The sequence below is a fragment of the Halichoeres trimaculatus genome, unplaced genomic scaffold (genome assembly GCF_033239565.1).
Source record: "Halichoeres trimaculatus isolate MK-OKI-2021-1 unplaced genomic scaffold, fHalTri1.1 fHalTri1_scaffold_6, whole genome shotgun sequence".
In the NCBI taxonomy this organism is placed as follows: Eukaryota; Metazoa; Chordata; class Actinopteri; order Labriformes; family Labridae; genus Halichoeres; species Halichoeres trimaculatus.
This window is the reverse complement of record NW_027437184.1, coordinates 32,405,045-32,426,192: the sequence shown is the minus strand read 5'-3', so window position 1 is coordinate 32,426,192 and position 21,148 is coordinate 32,405,045. Positions and strand designations below refer to the sequence as shown.

Sequence of the window (21,148 nt, the reverse complement as noted above, 5' to 3'; positions counted from 1 at the left end):
CTAGCTTCAAAAGGATTCTGCTTTCCATAACACCTCCTTCGCCATTTATTATCCAGATGCCTCTGAGCAACCAACCAAATATACAGGTCTTTACCCTGAAAGTGATTTTTATAAAACCACACCAGGGGTCTGCAACCTGTGGCTCTGGGGTCTCATACAGCTCTTTGACTCCTTTGCAGTGGCTCCTTGTATCTTAAAAAAAAAAAAGAATTTTTATTTCTCTTACAGAGGGTATTTATGATTAACAATAGTGACACTAAATAAAATCATGCGTTAATATTTTGTTGAACTAAATCTTCATCCCATCTGTCAATAAAGCCTGCCACCACTCTACTTCACCTCCTACAACATCAACAGCCCACAAACTTTCCATGCACCTGTGGCTAACCTCAAGTTTTACAGCCTTGGAAAGAAAACTAAACCTACAAGACTACAAATCTGGAAGAAAATAAAAATTTTAATTCTGTGTGGCTGGATTCATTTAACTGCCAGTGTGCCAGCTAAATATGAATGCTTGAATATAAGACATTGGCAAACAACTAAAAAAAATGGGATGAGCAATATCATCAATTTACATTACCACAGTCAAGTATTCTTTAAAAAGTTTTGAAATTCTTGCAAATTTCTCAAATTCTGGAAAATTTTTCAAATTTTAAAAATGTTTGAAAATTTAGGAGTTTGCAAAATGATCTTTTAAAAAAAAAAATTGCACATTTTTTAAATTTCAAAATTTAAAAAAGTAAGATTTTTTTTAAATTTCTATGTTTTCCGTTAATTGTTTCTAGTTTTTATTTATTTATTTATTTATTTAAAAAATGTTTCAGTTTTGCAAATTCCATTTTTGGCAACTTTGTTGAAAATACAAAAATTACCACATCACATAGACAATTTTCTAGACTAAAGAAAATAATCATAAAAATCAAAAAAGCAGACAAATCTAAAGAAAAAAAGATTTTAATTCTGTGAATTATTAAACTGCTTATGTGCCAGCTACATATACGTGCTGGAAATGTGTCAAGACATTAGCAAACAGCTAAAAATGACGGGTTGAGCAGTATTATCAATAAATGTTATCACAGTCAAGTTGTCTTTCAAAACTTTCAATCTTTTGAAATTTGGGGAAAATTTTGAAATTTCAAATTTTTGTTGCAAATTCTTAGATTTTATCCTTTTAAACATTTGCAAATTTTTGACATTTCAAAAAAGAACAAAAAAGTTTGCAACTTTTTTAAATTTTAAATTTTTTTTTAGTTTTACTTATTTTTCCAACTCCACTTTTTTTCCAATTTATTAAAAATGAAAAAAGGAAGACACCACATGTGAAATTTTCTAGATGAATATAAAAACATATATTTTTTAGACAATTATTCAATAGATTTTTATTATGTATAGAATTTTACACACTTCATTGCCTTTATTGTGAAGACTAAGTTGATTTTTTTGGGATCTGGAATGATTTTCATCCAGCTGGGTAGAGACAAAACAGCATCTGTAAAAGTTAGGGTTAGGGTCCCACCGAAAAAATCTGATATCGGTCTGCATTCGCGCTTTATTTAGAGAATTTTCAGCTCGTTACTTTAGGGCTCTAGGTCTCATCGTGTCTCTTCGTCCTGTCAGACTACCTGCGTATGTTTATATTTGGCATGCCGCGCGTGCGGACCGATACACTAAGTGGCGAGCGCCTCGTAGCCAGCTGTGGCTCTGCAGTGGAGGTAGCGCCGTTTTACGACACGATGAGAACTAGAGCCTTATTTAGCGGTGTTTTTGTGTGAAAGTAACGCGCTGAAAATTCTCTAAATAAAGCGTGAATGCAGACTGACATCAGATTTTTTCAGTGGAAGTCCGTTTATTTGTGTTTTTGGTCAAATAAAATATGGCCCCGTCTGAGTGCAGAGGAAACCGGCAGAGGAGCAGGGAGGGGGTGTTTGGTGTGAGCGCTCTGGGCTTCTGCTGCACAAAAACACTGCTGTAGGGGTAATTTCTGCCCTAAACCTTGTGATAGGACCCAACTTGTTCCACCCTGGAGAATCACTTTAAGATGACTGTATTGATGTCAGAAAGATGTATTTATAAAGCTGTGTTTGATATGTGTCCATACATGTATGAGGAAGTGCTTCTGTTGAGGTCAAGGATGGTCACAACACACCCACACTTCTGGCCCTTGACCTGCTGGGTTCAGGCTCTTCAAGGAGCAGAGTGACTCTTGGTAAGAATTACTGACTGGCTCAGAAAGTAGCAGCAGCATCTATTATTTAAGTAAAAAGATTGAGGACCAGGAGTTATTTCTTCACTTTTCTGTGCTCTCTTTTTAAAAATTCAGCAGCAGCTTTCTGAATGATGGTTGGAGCATTTCTTTGAACACAGCTGTTAAATTGGCAGCAGTGTGGGACGCTGACATTTCTTCACAGAGTGGAATAACTCTGTGTTCCTGAGTCTTTGTCCACCACTGAGCAGTCAGGCTCAGCATTGACATCAAGCCTACATTAGATGTAAAAGGTAGTGATGCTATGAGATCTGCTTGATGACATCAGGTCACATGTTTCTTAACATGACTTTGAATGACTGTGATGTTTGAGACTCACTGCTTACTCCATACAGAGTCATTTATCTGGAGCTCAGGTGTTTTATGAGATTTCTGGAGCCTCCATCTTTGACCATGGAAAACATGTGGTAATCCACCGCCATGGATTCCACCATTTTCTCTAAAGTGGTTTATTATGGCTAACATTAGCTGTGGCTACACTAACTGCAAAAATTAACCATGTGAAACTCACATGCTGACATCATGCTGCTGCTGTGACGATGTGGGAACCGATTTCTTATCCTCAAAACTTAACAACACACTTTAAATCCAAGAGTCAGGAAACCAAAGTTGGAGTCTGATGCAGCAGGTTGAAGGTTAATTGTCAAGCAGACATAACAAGCGACATGTATCGACACAAACCCAGAGTCTTCCTGACTAACAAAAACAGCTATTGCAGTACATTTCACAGTAAAATGTAAATCTCTATTGATGTTCTTTGTAATATTTAAACGTGAAAAACTATCATGCTTTTTTCATATCAAGTCTCAGAGTTGAGGCCCCCTTTCAGAAAATTCTCTAAAGATTTTTGAAAGTACTGCTTTGTGCAGAGTTATCTATAAATCAGGCATTAAAGCCCACATTCAGCACATTTACATTCAGCTCAAGAAATCAGACTATGAGCCCACAGCTTAGTCAGACTGTGAAGTGCTGAGCATTGCTTGATCAACACATTCATAAGGTGATTGCAATCCTTAGAAAAAAGACTATGAAGTGTTTCAAAATTCAATACATAGTTAATATCAAACAATATTTTTTTGAGTCTGGAAAATTGTACATGTGATGTCTTTGTTGTTTTTTCATTTTCAATAAATTTGCAAAAAAAAAAAAAAATAGTTTGAAAAATTTGCAATACTGATTTTTTTTAATAATAAAAATTGGAATAAAAAATTAGAAAATGTGGAAATTTCAAAAATTTCCATTTAAAAAAAAATTGATATAAAAAAATATTCAATTTTTTTTTTAAATAGAGTTTGAAAAGTTTTAAAAACTAAAAAACGAAAAAAATAAAAAATGGAAAAATTTCAGGAAAAATTGAACATTAAAAAATTAACAAATTTTCAAACTATTTTTTAAAATTTTGAAATAAAAAAATGTCATTTTAAGAAATTGCAAAAATTTCAAACAGTTTTGAAATTTGAAAATTTTTGAGGAATTTTAAAATTTGTAAAGAATCTAAAACTTTTTAAAGAATACTTTACTGTGATAACATATTTTGATAATAATGTTCATTCCATTTTTTTTAGTTGTTTGCCAATATCTTATTTTCAAGCATACATATTAAGCTAGCACACTGGCAGTTCAATGAAGCTATCCACACATAATTAAAATTTGTATTTTTTCCAGATTTCCAGAATCTTTTTGTAGATTTAGTTTTCTTCCCAGGGCTGTAAAACTTGAGGTTATCCACAGGTGCATGGAAAGTTGGTGGGCTGTTGATGTTGTAGGAGATGAAGTAGAGTGGTTGCAGGCTTTATTAGCAGATGTGATGAAGATTTAGTTAAACAACATGTAAAATCATGATTTTGTTCAGTGTCATTGTTGTTAATCATCAATACCCTCTGTAAGAAAAACAAAAAATCTTTATCCCATGAATATTTTTTTAAAGCTACAAGGAGTCAAAGATCAGCATGAGGCTCCAGAGCCGCAGGTTGAAGACCCCTGGTCTAGAATTTTGCTTCCTCTTTGGGTTTAATACGCTCGTAGCATTGTTATCAATAAGGACACAGTGCCACCTATCGAAGTGGTGTGAAATGTTCACAGCGGGAAGTCTGTTTTTTTTCTGCGTATAAACGCAGACAACTCTAGATCCCCTGTTGTGACTTTACGACAGAGCTGCTGCCTTAGTCAGACCTCTGTGTGCGTGTAAACTCACTGACGGACTCATTCTCTGGTTGCTTGGAGGGTCAGCTCATCTCTCATTGAGCCACCATAAGCTCTTTGTAGCCCCGCCCCCTGGCAAATCGTCACATACTCTCTGCCAATGCTCTTGGATTCAGGCATGAGATGTCTTCCTGTACTCAACTCATTCAAAGAACTTTAATATATTTATTTAGTTTTCGTTCATCTCTTAAACTTTGCTGTGATTGTGTAGCACGAGACGCACATGGTACATGGATGCTGTAAAATGTATAGCCACTATACATGGCTTTAAAGAGTACACATAAAAAGTTAACAGTTTTTTTTAACATATGTGTGATGATGAGTGGACCAGTGGACAACAAAGCGCCCACATCCAGGTGTTTGACTGAGTCAGTGAGGATGCTGCGCACATTCACACAACTGAAGAAGTCCGGCCAAACACTGATCAAAGCTAAATCATTCCCATGGTGCTGTAGGTTTCCCCCTAAATTCGCTGTTAAAGCTCAGATCTGGATCTATAAAAGCAGTCTCCACAGGTTTTTGTCCCAGAGGCTCTGGAAAATGACCAAACAGTAAATCAGATGTTTCACTGCTTTTACTCTGAATTTGTTCCTAACTTTATTTAGTTCAATTGAAAAACCTGAAGTACACATCCATACAGTTTATGGACACATTAATTCATGAACATCCAGTGTTAAAGCTGAGTTACAGGTTGAGCTCCACTTTTAAACTAACTGGGTCATGAAGAGAACTGCAGAGGGTTTCTGTTAAGACTCCTAAAGCATCACTATGAGAACAGACGGCAGCTCCACACTGACAGAGGGTTTTCAAGGCAGCACAATTTCCACTCAAACACAACATTTTTATTCTCTGGCAGGAAAACAGCTCATCCCACACACACATATACACACACACAGGTCCAGGATGTGTGTCCTCCCATCAGTCCTCCATTTGTTTTTATCTGGTGGACTGAAAGAAATCCTATTGTGAGCTTCAGTCACGACACATACAATGATAAATTCTTTTTAGTTCATGTTACAAAGTTTTACTAATGTCAGAGCGCTGGCTCTGCTTTGAAATCAAGTCTTTTATGTGTCCTCTCTGAGTCATTCTCAGGGGGTTTATCTGAACGCCCACCTCTTTCTATTTGTAATGACGATGGGCTCAAGCCAGGTTTCCTTTCTGGTCTAAACCTGAATGACTGACCGCATCAGAATCCATCTGCATCTTTCTGTCTGATTCCCTTTCATTCACATTTTGTACTTGAATACAAAACAAATCCGCTTTTACCTGTGCTAATAATCCATTCATGAACACTTTTTGAGTGTCCCTGTGCTTGTTACATAAATTGATGAGCACTCCCCTCTTTTCAAAAGGCCACTTTTTCAATTTTCATCTATTTCCAACCTAAATTAATTCCCCTGTGCCTGCACTTAAGTGTTAATTTCCAAGCCTCACATTATTAAATGAAAAAAATTAAATGGATTTGGTGTGCTGTCGAAATCAATAAGAAGTTTTGTAAGAAATTAAAGCATCCTTTCACAGCAAACTAAATCTATGAGATCTTATTCATGTCCAATCAATAAGACATAAATACAAATGCTCCTAAACCAGCTTTGGAGTCTGCTCAGACATCTACATGTGCTCAGTTGATAAACTTATGCACCTCCAGCAGCAAGGGTGAGGTGAAAACATGAGCAGGTGGTTTTGAGGATGTGCAGCAGCTCTGTGTTTCAAAATTTTCCAGTCAAGAACCAACAATCTTACACTGTCTTGACTTTTTTCCACTCGTAATTTTTAACGACTACAGACACATATATCTGTGATCTGTGCTGACTGCAGCAGGACTTTAGATGAGAGCTCTGTCAGAGGGAAACAGACTTTGTAGAAATGTAGCATATTTATCATCTGTCACAGAATAAAATCCATGTAAGCACTGTAACCTGCTGTTTGCATGTTGTTTTCTCTGTACTGAACACAGCTGTTCCAGGCCGCCCTCAGTCACACAAACACTCAACTCTAATCCTAACCCTGAACCTGACCTAATCCTAAACCCTAACTAACCCTAGCCTAGTCCTTAACACTAGCTAACCCTAACCTAGCCCAAACCCTAACTAACCCTAAACCTAGCCATAAACCCTAACTGACCCTGGCCTAACCCTATACCCTAACTAACCCTGGCCCTAGCCCCAAACCCTAACTTATCCTGGCTCTAGCCCTCAACCCTAACTAACCCTGACCTAGCCCTCAACCCTATCTAACCCTGACCTAACCCTATACCCTAACTAACCCCAGCCCTAGCCCCAAACCCTAACTTATCCTGACTCTAGCCCTCAACCCTAACAACACTGTCCTAACCCTAAACCCTAACTACCCCTGGCCCTAGCCCTCAACCCTAACTACCCCTGTCCTAACCCTCAACCCTAACTACCCCTGGCCCTAGCCCTCAACCCTAACTACCCCTGTCCTAACCCTAAACCCTAACTACCCCTGACCTAGCCCTCAACCCTAACTAACCCTGACCTAGCCCTAAACACTAACTAACCCTCACCCTTGCCTCAACTGTAACTAACCCTGACCTTACCCTATACCCTAACTAACCCTGACCTAACCCTCAACCCTAACTAACCCTGAACCCTAACTACCCCTGACCTAGCCCTAAACCCTAACTTAACCTGACCAAGCACTAAACCTTTACTGTCCCTGACCCTAGCCCTTAACCCTAACTAACCCTGACCTAACCCTGAACCCTTATTTACCCTGACCTAGCCCTAAATCCTAACTTACCTTGACCTTACCCTTTACCCTAACTAACCCTGGCCCAGCCCTAAACCCTAACTAACCCTGACTCTAACCCTAACCCTTAACTCCTAAACACTGAACCAACAACCCTTAACGTAAAAGTTCTGATTTAAAAACTCAATTAGATTTAATGTGTTTATTAAGCTAGAATGTTACAATTTTACACATCAGATTCTTCTTAATAGGTTTGATGATTTTTTGCATGCCTTGTCTTTCATCTTCCTTTCCTGAGTTCCCTTATGTGTGAATTCATTTGGGTTTGAGCACACTTGATTGTCCTCTTTTTAGTGTTGGCTATCTAGCTTTCTGTTTTCCATCCTCTAAACCTTAACCTAACCAGTGATCACGTTGGCTGTTTATATCTAACCTTCACCCAGACCCCTTATCCTTACCCTGACCCTAACCCTAACCCACCCCCTGCCCCCTACTCTACATCTTACCCTAACTGAAGCCTGTTTGAGCTCTTTTTGCTAACCTTAGTTACCCTTATCTTAACCTTTATCTCTCACAGTTTCCAACCCCAGCTGACCGAACCCTAGTGGGGATTTCTCATCCTCACCTGCTGCAATAATAAAAATAAAAACAATGTGTGCTAGTCATCTTAGTGTATGTAAACTTCCGATTCTCAAGAAAGTAATACAAAAATGTCGAAAAAATTAAATCTCTCATTATTTTGGTATTTAGCAAATTGAAAACAAAAACATCAAAAAAAGGTAATTCTAATAGACCAAAAACAGGAAAAGTTTAATCTGATTTAATGTTAGATGGTGAGAAAAAAAAAAGGTTATGCGCCTTTTTTTATAGTGTATGTAAACTCCTGGTATCAACTGTATATTACCATTGCTTTAAAACAGCCAAGATGGCCACATTCAGAGCAAAGAGGCAATGATCAGGGTATTTTTTTCAAAGTATTGAAATTTAGAATTTGTCTACTTTTCAGTAACAATTTCTGGTTGCCTTCCTTCTGCCTGGGAAAACTTTGAAACTTTCAACAGTGTCCTCCTTTCATGTCTAACTCTGACAGCATTTTGTCAGTTCTGGAGTCTTAAGAATTGTGGTTGGCACTGCTGCCCCAGAGACAATACTCCAAGCTCAAACTCTGGTTAGAGATGCTAGATCAGTGAAAATAAAAATCTAAGGAAGCTAAGGTAGAATAAAAACGAAGAGAAGACCCCCAGTGGAGATGTAAAGTGACACAAACAGGAGAAAAGTCTCTCATAGGGACAGAAACTAAGACAAAGAGAGTTTTTCATAATGTGAAAATGAGCAGAAATGAGGGACAGATATTTTGTTGATAGTTGTGTGAAGTTTGAAATACTTCAGCTTCCACAGCTAATCCTGTGCTTAACACAGCAACAATAAAAGCTCTGAATATGACCCCTTTTCCTTCTTCATATTATATCTAACTGACCAAAACCAGTTTATCTGAAGAGGTTACAAAACCTCATGAAGCACAAAGTGTGATTGAGCTAGCTGGAGGACAGCTGTGTACAGCTAGAGCTGAAGTTCCTGTTTCTTAAATAAAAAACCTCCACCGGTAAATTCAGAGAAGACCCAAACGAAAGGAAACATTCACCCACTCTTTGTGTGCACCTGTTCAAAACAATTTGTTACCCAATTTTCCCTTAAAAGTTAAATTGAGCAAAGAGCCAATCTTCTTAACAGCTATGTCCTCCAATCCAATGTGAACAGAGGCAGCTGACGGAAAATGGAAACGCTCACCTTTCCGATCTCGCTCTTCAGCTTGTACTGGTTCAGCTGGATACAGTCCTGTGAGAGGGAGAGGAGGAAGAGAGGATTAGAAGCTAAATCATTAATGTTAGCCCAACAGAAACACAGGGGATGCTTCAACGTAGGACATGTTTCTTATCTAAAAACCGTCTCATAAGAAAATACCTGTGAGAGCATTTCTGTCCCAAATACAGATTTTTCTTTCATGAAGCAGAAAGATACATTTCAGGTCAAGGACAGCCCTGACCTGATGAGATCTGGCACCAAGACATCAGCAGAAGATCTTGTTCTGGAGGTTGTAAGGTGGGGTCTTTGTGGATCAGACTTGGTTGTCTCATCCATTAAGGATCCTAGCCCTGCCCCTCTTAATGATGATGTGTCAGTCATTAACTGTGTACTGAAGGCTGAGACATAAAAACAAGAAGAGTACAGGGGGTTGAAGTATTGTCAGTAACATGTGACGTACTGTTTTTTGAGACCTTTTCTGCATTTTTCAGCAGTTTGAGCTGCTCCTCTTTCTGATCAGACCACACAGGCCAGTCCTCACTCTGTGTGTGCAGTATTGTATCTGTAGTCAGTTTTACTTTCCTTACCTAAAAAAATGTATGTAGGTGTTGATGATTTAAGATAACACTTTAAAAATGAAAACTAAAAATTGTTGGCCTGGATGTTGGTAGAGTCATTGGGCCTCATTCACAAACTGTGCACATATGCCAAACGTTTGAAGCTCAAATCTGTGATGCAGGGATGCAAACAATTAATCTGTTATTGATTAATTTTCAATAAGAAATTACTCGATTAAAATAAATTACTTGCAATGAATCGCGTTTTTAACCACTAATTCTCTGCCAGCCCGCATGAGGGTGCACTTTGCACCACGTGGAAACACAAGAGAAGCTGACCTCTAACAACAACAACAACAACAACAACAAGACAAACAAAAAGAAATGGACAACTGTCTTTAAGATCCACCACCACTCCCTGATTCAAGTCCTGCAGCATGGTGGAAGGTAAATGAAGGCAGGTTTCCAAGGGTGGCAAACCTTGCACAGAGATACCTGGCCATACCTGGCATGTCTGTCCCTGCTGAGCCAGTGTTTTCAGCAGCTGGCCTGACTGTGAACTGGGCCCTGTTCTACGAAGCAAGTTCAGCCTCGCAAGATAGCCTTGGAGCTACCTTTCTGAACTGAGCGCGGTAGCCGGCGGTCTCGCTACACGGTTTCACGACGCTGGTTATCAACCTCATAAGTGGATCCAGCTAGGCAATGAGCATGTGTAACATACTTCTTAGATGAATTTATTCATTTGTTCATTCCTATCGTGTTTACATTATTTGTGTGATATGTAGCCCACATGAGCCCTACATGAATTCCTGTCACAATTTTAAGACGGGCAATAAAATATTGTCATGGAACAGAAGTGTTGGCACTGAAGATCTTATTACGGCAATGAGAGTTCTTCATTCCCTTTAACTACCTGTAGAAAGTGTCATGTACTACCAACCCCTCCCTGGAAAATCAGTACCTTTCATCAAGGTGGTCATCCCAAAAAGAGAGTGGGTCGGTGTGGTCCCTGAAAACTCTCCAAGCTGGAGTGCTCCTCGGACAATACGAGCTCCGATGTCCACAGGATCCTCTAAAACGGACAAGCCATTTTTTCGTGAGGGCTCTTTGGTGGGTGGGCGGGTTTTTATAGTTTGCGAGTTCAATCTGGAACCTAACCTGCCCCGGAGCAGGTTAGCTGTTCAGCTTATGTTGCCATGGAGACTCGCCTCGCTGAGTGATCCCGTGTCGTAGAACAGGGAATCTGGAACCTATCCTCAAAGCTACCTCGCTAGGCAGTAATCCTGCTTCGTAGAACAGGGCCCAGGCTGCGCACATATAACAGTCATAACAGTCTGTGCCATCGGTGGTAAGGTGGGTGAAAGAGACTAGAAGTGTAAAGTAATTAACAAAAAAAATTGTGTACAATGTTAACTTTTCGAAATTCTTAGTATGGAGAATGTCAAAAATTTAAGTTATACTAGATGTGAATACTAACTTGTCTCAACAAAAACGTAATAGTTGGTTCAAGTACAAGACTTAAAGTTGGCCTCAAAACTCTAAACTCAAATAAATAAATAAATGAATAAAAATTAAGACAGTTGCCTAAAAATTTTGATTTTACACAACTTTTTTCTTTTTTCAGAGAAGAAAAACCCTAAACAAGCAGTTTTGGAGATGCTTTTAATAACTGTCAAAGTTACTGATACTTTTCTACTTATGGTCATAATAAGAGAATTCTACAAACAACTTATTTTCCAGCCGTTTAAGTTGAAGTTTGACCTGACTTACTGGTCCAAATAGAAGAAAAAACATAAACTGCAGTCAAAAATAAAGCAATTTGTTTAACATAGCTAAACTGTGGTTTGATTTATGTGGCTTCTGTTTGCAGAGCTGAAAAAAATCACCTTTGGTTCTCCCTAAACATTAAAGAGGGGTGTTGTATTTCCCATCTTTTAAACTAGTCACATTTTTATGGCTAAAAGTAACAATGCTGGATGTTTGGACTTATACATACCCATATGTTGTAGGAATCCCTAAATCTGTCTGTAAACCAATCAAAATGATTCATTCTAAAAAACAGGACGAGATCTTCGCAAGACCTGCTGATGTGATGAGGGCTAGCCAATCAGAGTGAAGGGGGTTTGTGGATCAGGGAGCCTTAAAGAGACAGCAGTTGAATGAAAGCAGTTCAGACGGAGGCTGAAATAAGGGTTTTGTAAAACACCACAGAGAGAAAAATAAAGATTTGTTATGAGCTTTAAATTGTGTAAAGCTGCCACAGGGGAACTGGGGACAGATTTAAACCTTTAAAAGCTAAATACCCTGTCTTTACACATCACATGCCTCCTTTCCAGACCTGCAGCGCTAAAATATATTTACAGATTATAACAGAAAACTATTACCAAGCCACAAAAATTTCCTACAGTTAGAGAGCAGAGAGATGGCAGGCTTTCATTTTCTGCAGGGAAAGAAAAACAAGGCCATCTCTGAACAAAACATACCCACTGAGTGTGTGTATGTGTGTGTGTTTAAAGTCATTTATTCCTGAGATGTAGGTAACGATACAGTCTGTAGTTTCTGTTTATCGTCTGCAAATCCATTAGAGTGCTACTGCTTAAATGACTGATTTACAGCTCCATAGCAACCACTCAGAGTCAGGCAAGGGCAAGGCAGGTGGAGGAGAAATAAACACAGCAGAATGGACTAAAGGGGGGGGATAAGGAGGGAAGGGTGGGGGTTCAGTTTTTAACATGTGGTTCAGAGACAGGAAAATCAACAAACAAAAAATGAGTGATGAAGTGTGAAGAGGAACGAAGGGATGGGTTGAAGCAACTGTCTCATTAGCATAAAAAAGGTGTTAGCTGATGTGCGGGAGCCAGACCAGTGCCTGAGGGTTGAGGCAGTGTGCAGGATGAGAGGAGGCAGTGGATGTAACAAAACACAAAGTACCGCACCAACTGGCAGAGCAGGGCAGGACTCCACTCGGCAGCAGGCAGGGTATTTTAGAAAAAGTCTCTTACGTAACTCCCGGTTATGTAGCTGGTTTTGAACGTTGCCTGTGGAGCTGCAGGAGATGTGAGGGTGACGCTTTGTAGGGTCTGATGGTGTGAAGCACCGTGGGCAGGGATTACAACAAAGGGGTAAAGAAAGAATAGTAGATGGAGTTTTTGTAGATGAAGCAAGCAGAGGAATTTCAAAGAGGATTTCTTTGATTGGATAGAGAGACATGAAAAGAAGAGAAAATGGGGCGGCGGAGGATAAAGGGAAAGTCAAATGAGGAGAATCAAAAGAAAGGAACAGTAAGAGGGACTTTAACAGTTTTTCTGCACATGCTCAGTAGGCTCTGCACTGCAGTTGATACTCTGTCAGGACTAATGGATACAGAGGGCCCTGCAGGACGCTTCAAATACATCTGACACTCAGGCACACCATGCGTTGTGGTCATTCTGTCTCATTTAACTGTTGTTTTACATTTTCTCTGCAGCCCACCTGTCCTTCCTCATCATCATCCTCCTCCTGTGTGCATTCAAATCTCACTCTGTCCTCCATCTGCACCAAACTCTCCCTCTGTTACCCAGAGAGGGATCGATACAGGTCTGAGGCTCATAGATCACTGCCACTGTGCCATTCCAAATCAATGAGAGAGCATTTCCTTTCAGAGAGGTAATGAGCGGGCCTGCCTCAGGAGGGATGTATTAACAGAAAAGGAAGCTGTGTTTAAAGCTAGTATCTGTACGCTCATTTTCTCAACCCGTCGTTCTCAAATGGGTGTTGAAGGATGGTGAAACTGTTGAAAAAAAAAGAGAATCCTTGCCAAATAAACGGTCAGTCTACACTCAACCCTAACACCTCAAATTCACCAGATGCTCTGCTTCATTTTTATTGACAGCGTTTGTCAACTCACACCAGCTGTGTGTTCAATCTGGCAAGCTGCATGACTGACACACAGCTGGAGTCAAGTCAACTCAAACCTGTTGACTCCTGGTCTGACTCCGCTCATTATGTCTGTTTGTTGCCGTAGTCAAGATAAATACAATCTGGTTTTGACACGGTCTGTTTTATCTTGAAAGTCACTGGGTGTTTTTAGGTAGTTTCTGTGAAATACATTCTGTCCTACTAAATCTTTCCTACGATTAAGTGACATGTTATAGGGGACATATCATGCTGATCTCTGATTTAATACTTACATATAATATAATAAATTTGAAAACAAGACCTTTCACCCCCTGAATTAAAAAAAATAATAAGATATTGTATTTTTTCTGATATCCTAAAACGAGATTTGATGCCTCTGAAAATAGGTCATTGACAGTTGGCCGTGAGATTTCGACCGTCGTGACGACACGAGGATCCTTTCTTTTTATTGGAGTAATCTGATAAAGCAGCTCCTCCTCTGTGATGTCAGTTAGTCACACAACCGCCACCGAGGGATACACCCACCAAGAGCCGAGTATAAACGTATGAACTATACATGTTACAGTACCGGTTTGACTCACCACACTGAAGTGTCCTGAGATGATCTGTGTCGAGGTGGATTTTCTTCCTCCTGAGCTGCAGAACCGTCCAGGTCTGACTCGGGGTCCAATACAAAAGGAGGTATCCTACACTCTGCCATTTTATTACTGCTATCAATGCCTTACGGTGAAGTTTTGGCAAACAGCAAACTTGCTCGGTCTGCTCCATCCAATATGGCGATTATGTAAAGACTGCCATGCTGCAAAAACCGCCCCCTGGCTCTACCCCCTCCACCCCTCTGATAGAACTGACCAATCAGAGCACAAAGGGCTGTGACGTTGGGAGGTTACTAGAGGTCATTCTGGAAACGGAGCGTTTCAACAAGATCTTCAGAACGGCCTAAACTGAGGATATTGAGAACGCTATTGTGGGGCAATGAAGGAACTAAATGACTTGTACTGAGGGCAGAAATGCTTTACAGGCATCCTAGTCTGGCATAGTGAAAAGGAGAAACAAGCATAATATGCCCCCTTTAAAGCTCTGGTATCCAACAAATGAAGTTAGCTTAAGTTCATGCGGGACACGGAAGTCACACACCCAGCTGCTATCAGCTAACAGACTCAGTATCGAATCATTATTCTATACCGCACCCCACCAACCACAACTTGTGTTTAGCGATAAGGGGGTGTATCTAAACACGTGTACCTGTATCAAACTGTACTAATCTGAGCTGGACTGCTTGGTGGTAACAGGGCTGAAGGAGGCTGCTTCAAAAAAGCAGCAAAGTATGGTAATCATAGGTGTAACAGGGATAGGTAAGAGCAGGGAAACGTGTAGAGTAGAGGGATAAATTGGTGTATCTAAACATGTCTCCATTCTCATCTACCCTGCTACACCTATGCTGACCACACTTTGCTGCTTTCTCGAAGCAGCCTCCTTCATCCCAGCCTCCTCCAACTAAAGCCCTGTTTCCACCAAGCAGCCAGGTTTAGATCAGTTCAGTTTGGTACGGGTTGGTTAAGTCTGGTCCTGTTTACGTTTCCACAGCCAACCGTGCCCCCTAGTGGAAGGCAGTGTGGAAGCTGGATGTCAAAAGATGCATTAGTTGCGTTATAGCAGCACAATTCAGTGTACCTAACTAATAAATCCGACAAAGAAGAAAAACACGACATAGAAAACAAAGAGAAAGAATGGAAGACATCCAGCAATTTGTCTTCTTTGTGACTGGCATGTGGATCTTTGTTATGGAGAACAATCGAGTTTTGTTGCAGAGAAGACTGTGTGCTGCCAAGAAAAATACATTAGTTGCTCCCGACCAATCAACAGTCTGCAGAGTTGCAGCTCCACCCTCTGGGATTGGATCAGTTTAGTCTGGTACCCCTATGGAAGGGTACCAAAAAGTGGGAAGGCTCGTCTCGGTTATTCAGGGATCTGTCCCGGGATTAATCAGTGGAAATGCTGCAAACGTGTGCTGTACTGAGACGAAGTGAACGGAACCACTTGGTGGAAACGGGGCTTAAGTCTTCATATTTGTGTCTCATTAAGTATGCTTTAGCCCATTTAGGGGATTTTGTAATGTAGTTTCTGCCAAGCCTAAGCAGGCTGCCTGGCTAACCCAGGGAATACTCTGAAAAGCGGTTCTATAACCACTGGGGGTGTGCCATATCATACTGTCTACAATTATACCAGTATATTTTTTTTTTAAGATATTAATTTGTAATTTTGTGACATTTACAGTGCAGACGCTCCCTGCTGTGTACAAAACAACAATGGCTGATAGCAAAAGTAGCAGGGCAGCATCAATGTCGTCCTCACATGAGGATTTAGTGCCTCAAAGAGGAGCTACCTCAGTGATGTGGGGGTGGTTTGGCGGACCAAAGATCAGACACAAGGCAAAACACATTAAATGCAAAATGTGCAGGAGAACTATTATCATGAAGGGTGGCAACACCATAAACATGTTCCACCACCTAAAGCTGAAACACACGACCAGGGTATGAAAACTCGCGAGGAGGACGTAAAAGCTACGTTATCATCGGAGGAGTTTTTCACCACTACGACGGATGTGTGGTCGAGGCGAAAGAACCCTTTATACACATTACTCCTAATTCACACACAAAGCGTGAGCACCACTCAGCGCAGTTCCACAGGTTTTGGGCTCATGCCAATTCATACTGGATACGTCTCAGCTGGATACCTGAGATCACAGGAGAACCACATGTTCCTGCAGGAATCCCACCAATGACAACATACTTTCATGGTAATTCATTAGCATGTTAAGCTCATCTAGCCCTCCCCAAACTTTAGCTCCTTCAGTCCATACTTTCTCCTTTCTGTTGGTGTCCTTATAGAAAGAATGTGTCGTGTCGTAGAGAATTATGAAGTTTTTCACCTCCAAGATTAACTTTTCCTCCTCCAAAACATCAGATTTCCTCTGGATCTGACCTCCTTACTGTGTTTACATTTCAAGCTTGTGTAGTGGTTGTAAATGATTGGAAAAGTGGTTTCCATACTCTGTGTGCAATAAAAATGCTGTGATTCAGAAGCAGCAACTACTAATAATAAGTTGTTAGTTGTTTTCCACTGTATCATCATATATATCGTTATCCCAAATTTCCTGAAAATATTGTGATATAATTTTGAGGCTATATCGCCCACTCTTACTGACTACAACAATAACTGTATTTACATTTGGCGATAAATGATCCAGATCTAGGCTAAGAGAGCTCCTGACTAAAAAATACTTGTTGCACATTATCTGGGATCAGCCACCTAGATGGACCCTTACAGAACAGATCCAGAGTAAGTTGACATGATGTTGAACACGTGTTAAGAGGAAACCTGTGTGATCTAGTGCTGTTACTGAGTGGAGACAGAGTGGAGACACATCTGGTGTTTTACAGATGTTACGTGTCTTGTGCAAATAAAAGAAATATGCAGAACTATCTAAAGAGATTCATTTATTATCCTAATATGCTGTGAAAAGGAATAAAAACTAATGTTAATCTGTGTTCAAGGGCTGCCTCACTTCCAAAGTCTGATGACGACCTCATCAGAAATCAAAGATGTAAACTTTCCGAGCCACCAGAGCACTTTTTTTTTCAGAGGAACATTTCTGAACAGATAAGTTCTAACTCTTTCAGTGAACACTTGCCGTGCATAGTTAACACTTTAAGTGCATAGTTAACATTGCTGCTTTAATGGGAGAAGATGCTGAGAAGCTGCAGGCTCTGAATACAAAGTGGCCTTGAGTTCAGACTCAAGCAGAGGGAGAGAGGACTCATCAGAGAAGAGCTGCAAAAATCTATTTTGCAAAATGACCCTGCTCTGCGCTGTGATTTGTTTTCCTCTCTGCATTAATCTTTGTGTTTAATATTTATTTCCCCTGAGTCCAGTCTGACCACGGTGGGAGAGGATTCTTGAATAAAAACAGCCCCTCACAGTATTCTCTCCTTCTGTTTTCCTCAGAGGATTGCTTCACCTTTTATTGAGTCTTATCTTAAAGGAATTGCTCAGCACTTCTGAACCTTATCTCTCTGCTCCTGACTCAGTATTAAGTGTAAAAAACACCTGCAGTTGTTGCAGATGTTATCTGTTCCTCTGGGGCACGACAGCAAAAACCGTTTGTTCTTCAGCTGCTGGCTCTGTTATTTCATGTCCTGGCAGAACGGCAGCGTGTCACAGCGAGTATCTGCCGTCTCTACTTTTGATTGTGCCACAAACTAGTTCAACTTTATACAACACCATGATTATTAGGGATTTATTTACAGGATTTAGGCTGATTACAGAATAATTTCATGCTCATTTGGCTGATACTGAAACTGGCTCTGATTTCATTGTTAGAGGATAAAATCCCCCATCTTGACGAAAGTCCACTGATCTAAAGCAATGAATCTAACAGCTTATTGTTTAACTACTTTTCCTTTGGTGGTTGCTGATACATTTCAAAGCTTTTATAAAGACTGAAGTGGAGGCTAATGAAAGGCTTTAACTGGTTCCAGCTGTTAAAGTATAAAAAGACACAGAATACAAAATATTTCAGAATTGCTTTCATGATGAAGCCTGTTGTTAAGTGTGTGTTCATTTTCTCAGATCTATCAACTACTGAGGTCATGTTTTCTTTTTCTTTCGGTTTGCATTAGTGTCTTCCAGGGTTTGGGGTTTTCTTTTCTCATATGTGTTTATGTGTATTTTGAGTTCCTTTGTGCTTATTCTTTGTCATTCTTGTCTGGTGTTTCTGTGTTGCCTGCCTGAGTTAATCTTGGGCCATATCAACACATAGCCGGGTAGTTGCGATGTATGTGTAAACCATGTATTTTTGTACGTTAAGGCCTGTCATCCACACAAAAACGCAGTTTTACGTCACAAAAAAACACAGTTTTCTCAAAACTGCGGCCAAGTGAAGATTTTGGAAAACTCCAGTTTCATGGTTTTGTTTAGATGCTGAAAATAGCTAAGACGAGTTTGGTACCCTTCCATGGGGTGCCAGACTGAACTGATCCGATCCCGCAAGGTGGAGCCGTTGTTGCAAAGAGCCACATGCCAATCACAAAGAAGAAGAATTTCTGGATATCTTTCATAGTTGCTCTTTGTTTACTGTCACGTTTTTCTTCTTCCCGCTGCTATGGCGTCATTCCATTACATAACTGTTGCGGCTACCTGCATCTGGCTTACCTGCCGCCTACCAAGAGGAGGTACTGTTGGTTGTGGAAACGCATACAGGATCAGGCTTTACAGATCTAACCATGGCTATTAGCTGGATGTCTTCCCTTGCTCTCCGTTTTCTGCTCCCTGCATTGGGTGTCCATCTCTTAAGCTGTGCTATAAATAAAGGGAAAAATGCACAAATAATCATAGATGGTTCAATTAATAGACGTAGTCTCCCAGACAGCACCAGTCTGCCATATTGCAAGTGACAGGGGTTTCGAGTACAGCTATGTACACTCTAGAAACAGCAGGTTTTCAGCACTTCCACATTGTCTCATAATCTCACACTGTAGGTTGCTGCACTCAAATACCACATCTTCAAAACTTTCAGTCACATAAACTGTACAACAAGTTGATTATCTATAATCACCCCCCAAAAATATGACCAGGCAGCACACTTTTTATTGCAACTGTTGGAATAGGCATTTTTATGCAGGTCCCTATTCGGTTTCTTGGCCATTTCAGCCAGCTTCAAGTGGACACTCAAGGAACTGCAGTATTTCACACTTCCACACAAGATTAATTATTCAATTATTCATTTGTTTTCAACAACAGAGATGCCGAATGTCTGGGTTTAACTGCTCACTCAAGGAGATCTCTGAGATTCTCCTTCTTTATTCCTCTCGTGGTTAACCAAAGAGTGATGAAACCATGTGACCCTGTGATCACTTACAGCAGGTGTGACCGCACAGAAAATATGTGGGTATAAATTTGAACGGTTGGTTGGATTGTTCAGCAACATCATCACCTGTATGTCAGGAAAACTCAGGGGGAGTGAAGTGAATTTGTTGTTATTTGTCATGAGGCTCATTTAAATAGTGAAGAGCCTGTTTTGCTTTTAATGAATGCATAATGGATCACTTCAATGTGTGAGAAAAAAAAAAACTTGATTGTTCTTTGTAACAAAGAGATACATGCAAATCACAAAGAAGACGAATTGCTGGATGTCTTCCACCGTTGCTCTTTGTTTACTGTGTCACGTTTTTCTTCTCCGTTTGATTTAGTTGCAGGATACACTGTGTCGTGCTGCTATGGCGTCACGCTATTATTTCACTGATTTGGCTATCAGAATCCAGTTTACATGCCGTTTACCACGAGGAGGCACGGTTGGCCTGCTCACATTTGAAGATAATTAGTAGAGCCCGGCCGATTATGCCTGTCACCGATTAATCGACATCGGCCAAAATGTAGCCCATTATGAAAAATTTGGAGATTCTGTCACCCCTGCTCCTGTGTGTCTGTGTGTTGGGCTGCACACTGCCCCAGTGCCCGCCCCCTCCATCCACCATTATCTAATGTAAGACTATTGAACAACGTTTTAACATCCTGTTAGTTGCTTTATTTGTGAGATAAACAGAGATAAATGCTACTATTAATTCACACGTCCAGCATTATCTAATGTAAGACTATAATTCGGCGTCTTAACGTTTAAGTTGCTCATTGTGTGTTTACATTTTTTTATTTTTTCTTTATACTTACTGTGTTAAAGTTTGACTTATTTATTTAAGGTGTTTACAGTTTGACTTCTTTATTTATTATTGTGTTTACAGCTTGTTCTTATTTATCATTGGTTTACACTACAGTTCTTATGTTGACAGTTTTATAATTTAAGTTCCTTGTTTTAATTTAATAGTGTTCTGTTTCTGTCTTGAATCATATGGGTATTATAATGATTTGTGATTATATACAGGATATATCCTGTGTATATCAATAAATTTATTATATATATCAGCCTATACATAGAATATCGGTTGATATATTGGATATCGGCTTTTTTTTGCCCCCAGTATCGGTATTAGCATCGGCTCAAAAAATCCCATATCGGTCGGGCTCTAATAATTAGGCCAAAAACATCTGGACCAACCTTGGTCAGACCAGATTTGAGCTTGATTGTGGAGGGCCGAATCAGGGTCAAATCAGCCTGAGACTCTTGTAGTGTGAGCCAGGCTTTATGTGATTTACATCTCAAAAAAAATAACTTTTATGTTATATTATTATCTATTTTTCTGACACTGGCTTTTCCAATGGGGCGGCGGTACAGGCAGACCTTGGTGTTTAAGGCCCACTTCTCCAATGTATATAAACCAGTTCTCTCATATTAGTTCCAAAATAACCGCCAAAAGTATTTTCTGGAGTAGAGGCACTGGAGAAACAATGATTTTGAAATTCAGATTGAAAAAATTGGTCGTGTTTGATCGAGTTAGAAACCTTGAAGCTTCATTTTAGCCTTGACTGAACATGAAATATCTTTGAGAACAGAGACATCAGACTGTACTCCCTCTTAATTTTCCTCTACACTTAACTGTCTCATACAGTTTCACATCATATCAGATTTCTGACAAATTATAACGCCAGGGAGGAGAGCATTTCTCCACTTTACCAGGATTTTCCTAATCCTCACTGTGTGGATGTTTGGGTTCTCAAGGGGAGGGAAATTATGCTCTTTTTGTGTGCAAAACAGAGT

General features: G+C 39.9%; 1 protein-coding gene across 2 annotated transcripts in view; it reads right to left on the bottom strand.

Moving 5' to 3' along the window:
- camkk1a (calcium/calmodulin-dependent protein kinase kinase 1, alpha a) overlaps nt 1-21,148 on the bottom strand; it is a 168,450-nt gene that overhangs the window by 77,615 nt on the left and 69,687 nt on the right. For both annotated transcript variants that reach the window (XM_074671644.1, XM_074671645.1), the window contains exon 3: nt 8,969-9,016. In XM_074671644.1, the coding sequence (XP_074527745.1) occupies nt 8,969-9,016 (48 nt within the window). The remainder of the gene's footprint in view (nt 1-8,968; nt 9,017-21,148) is intronic.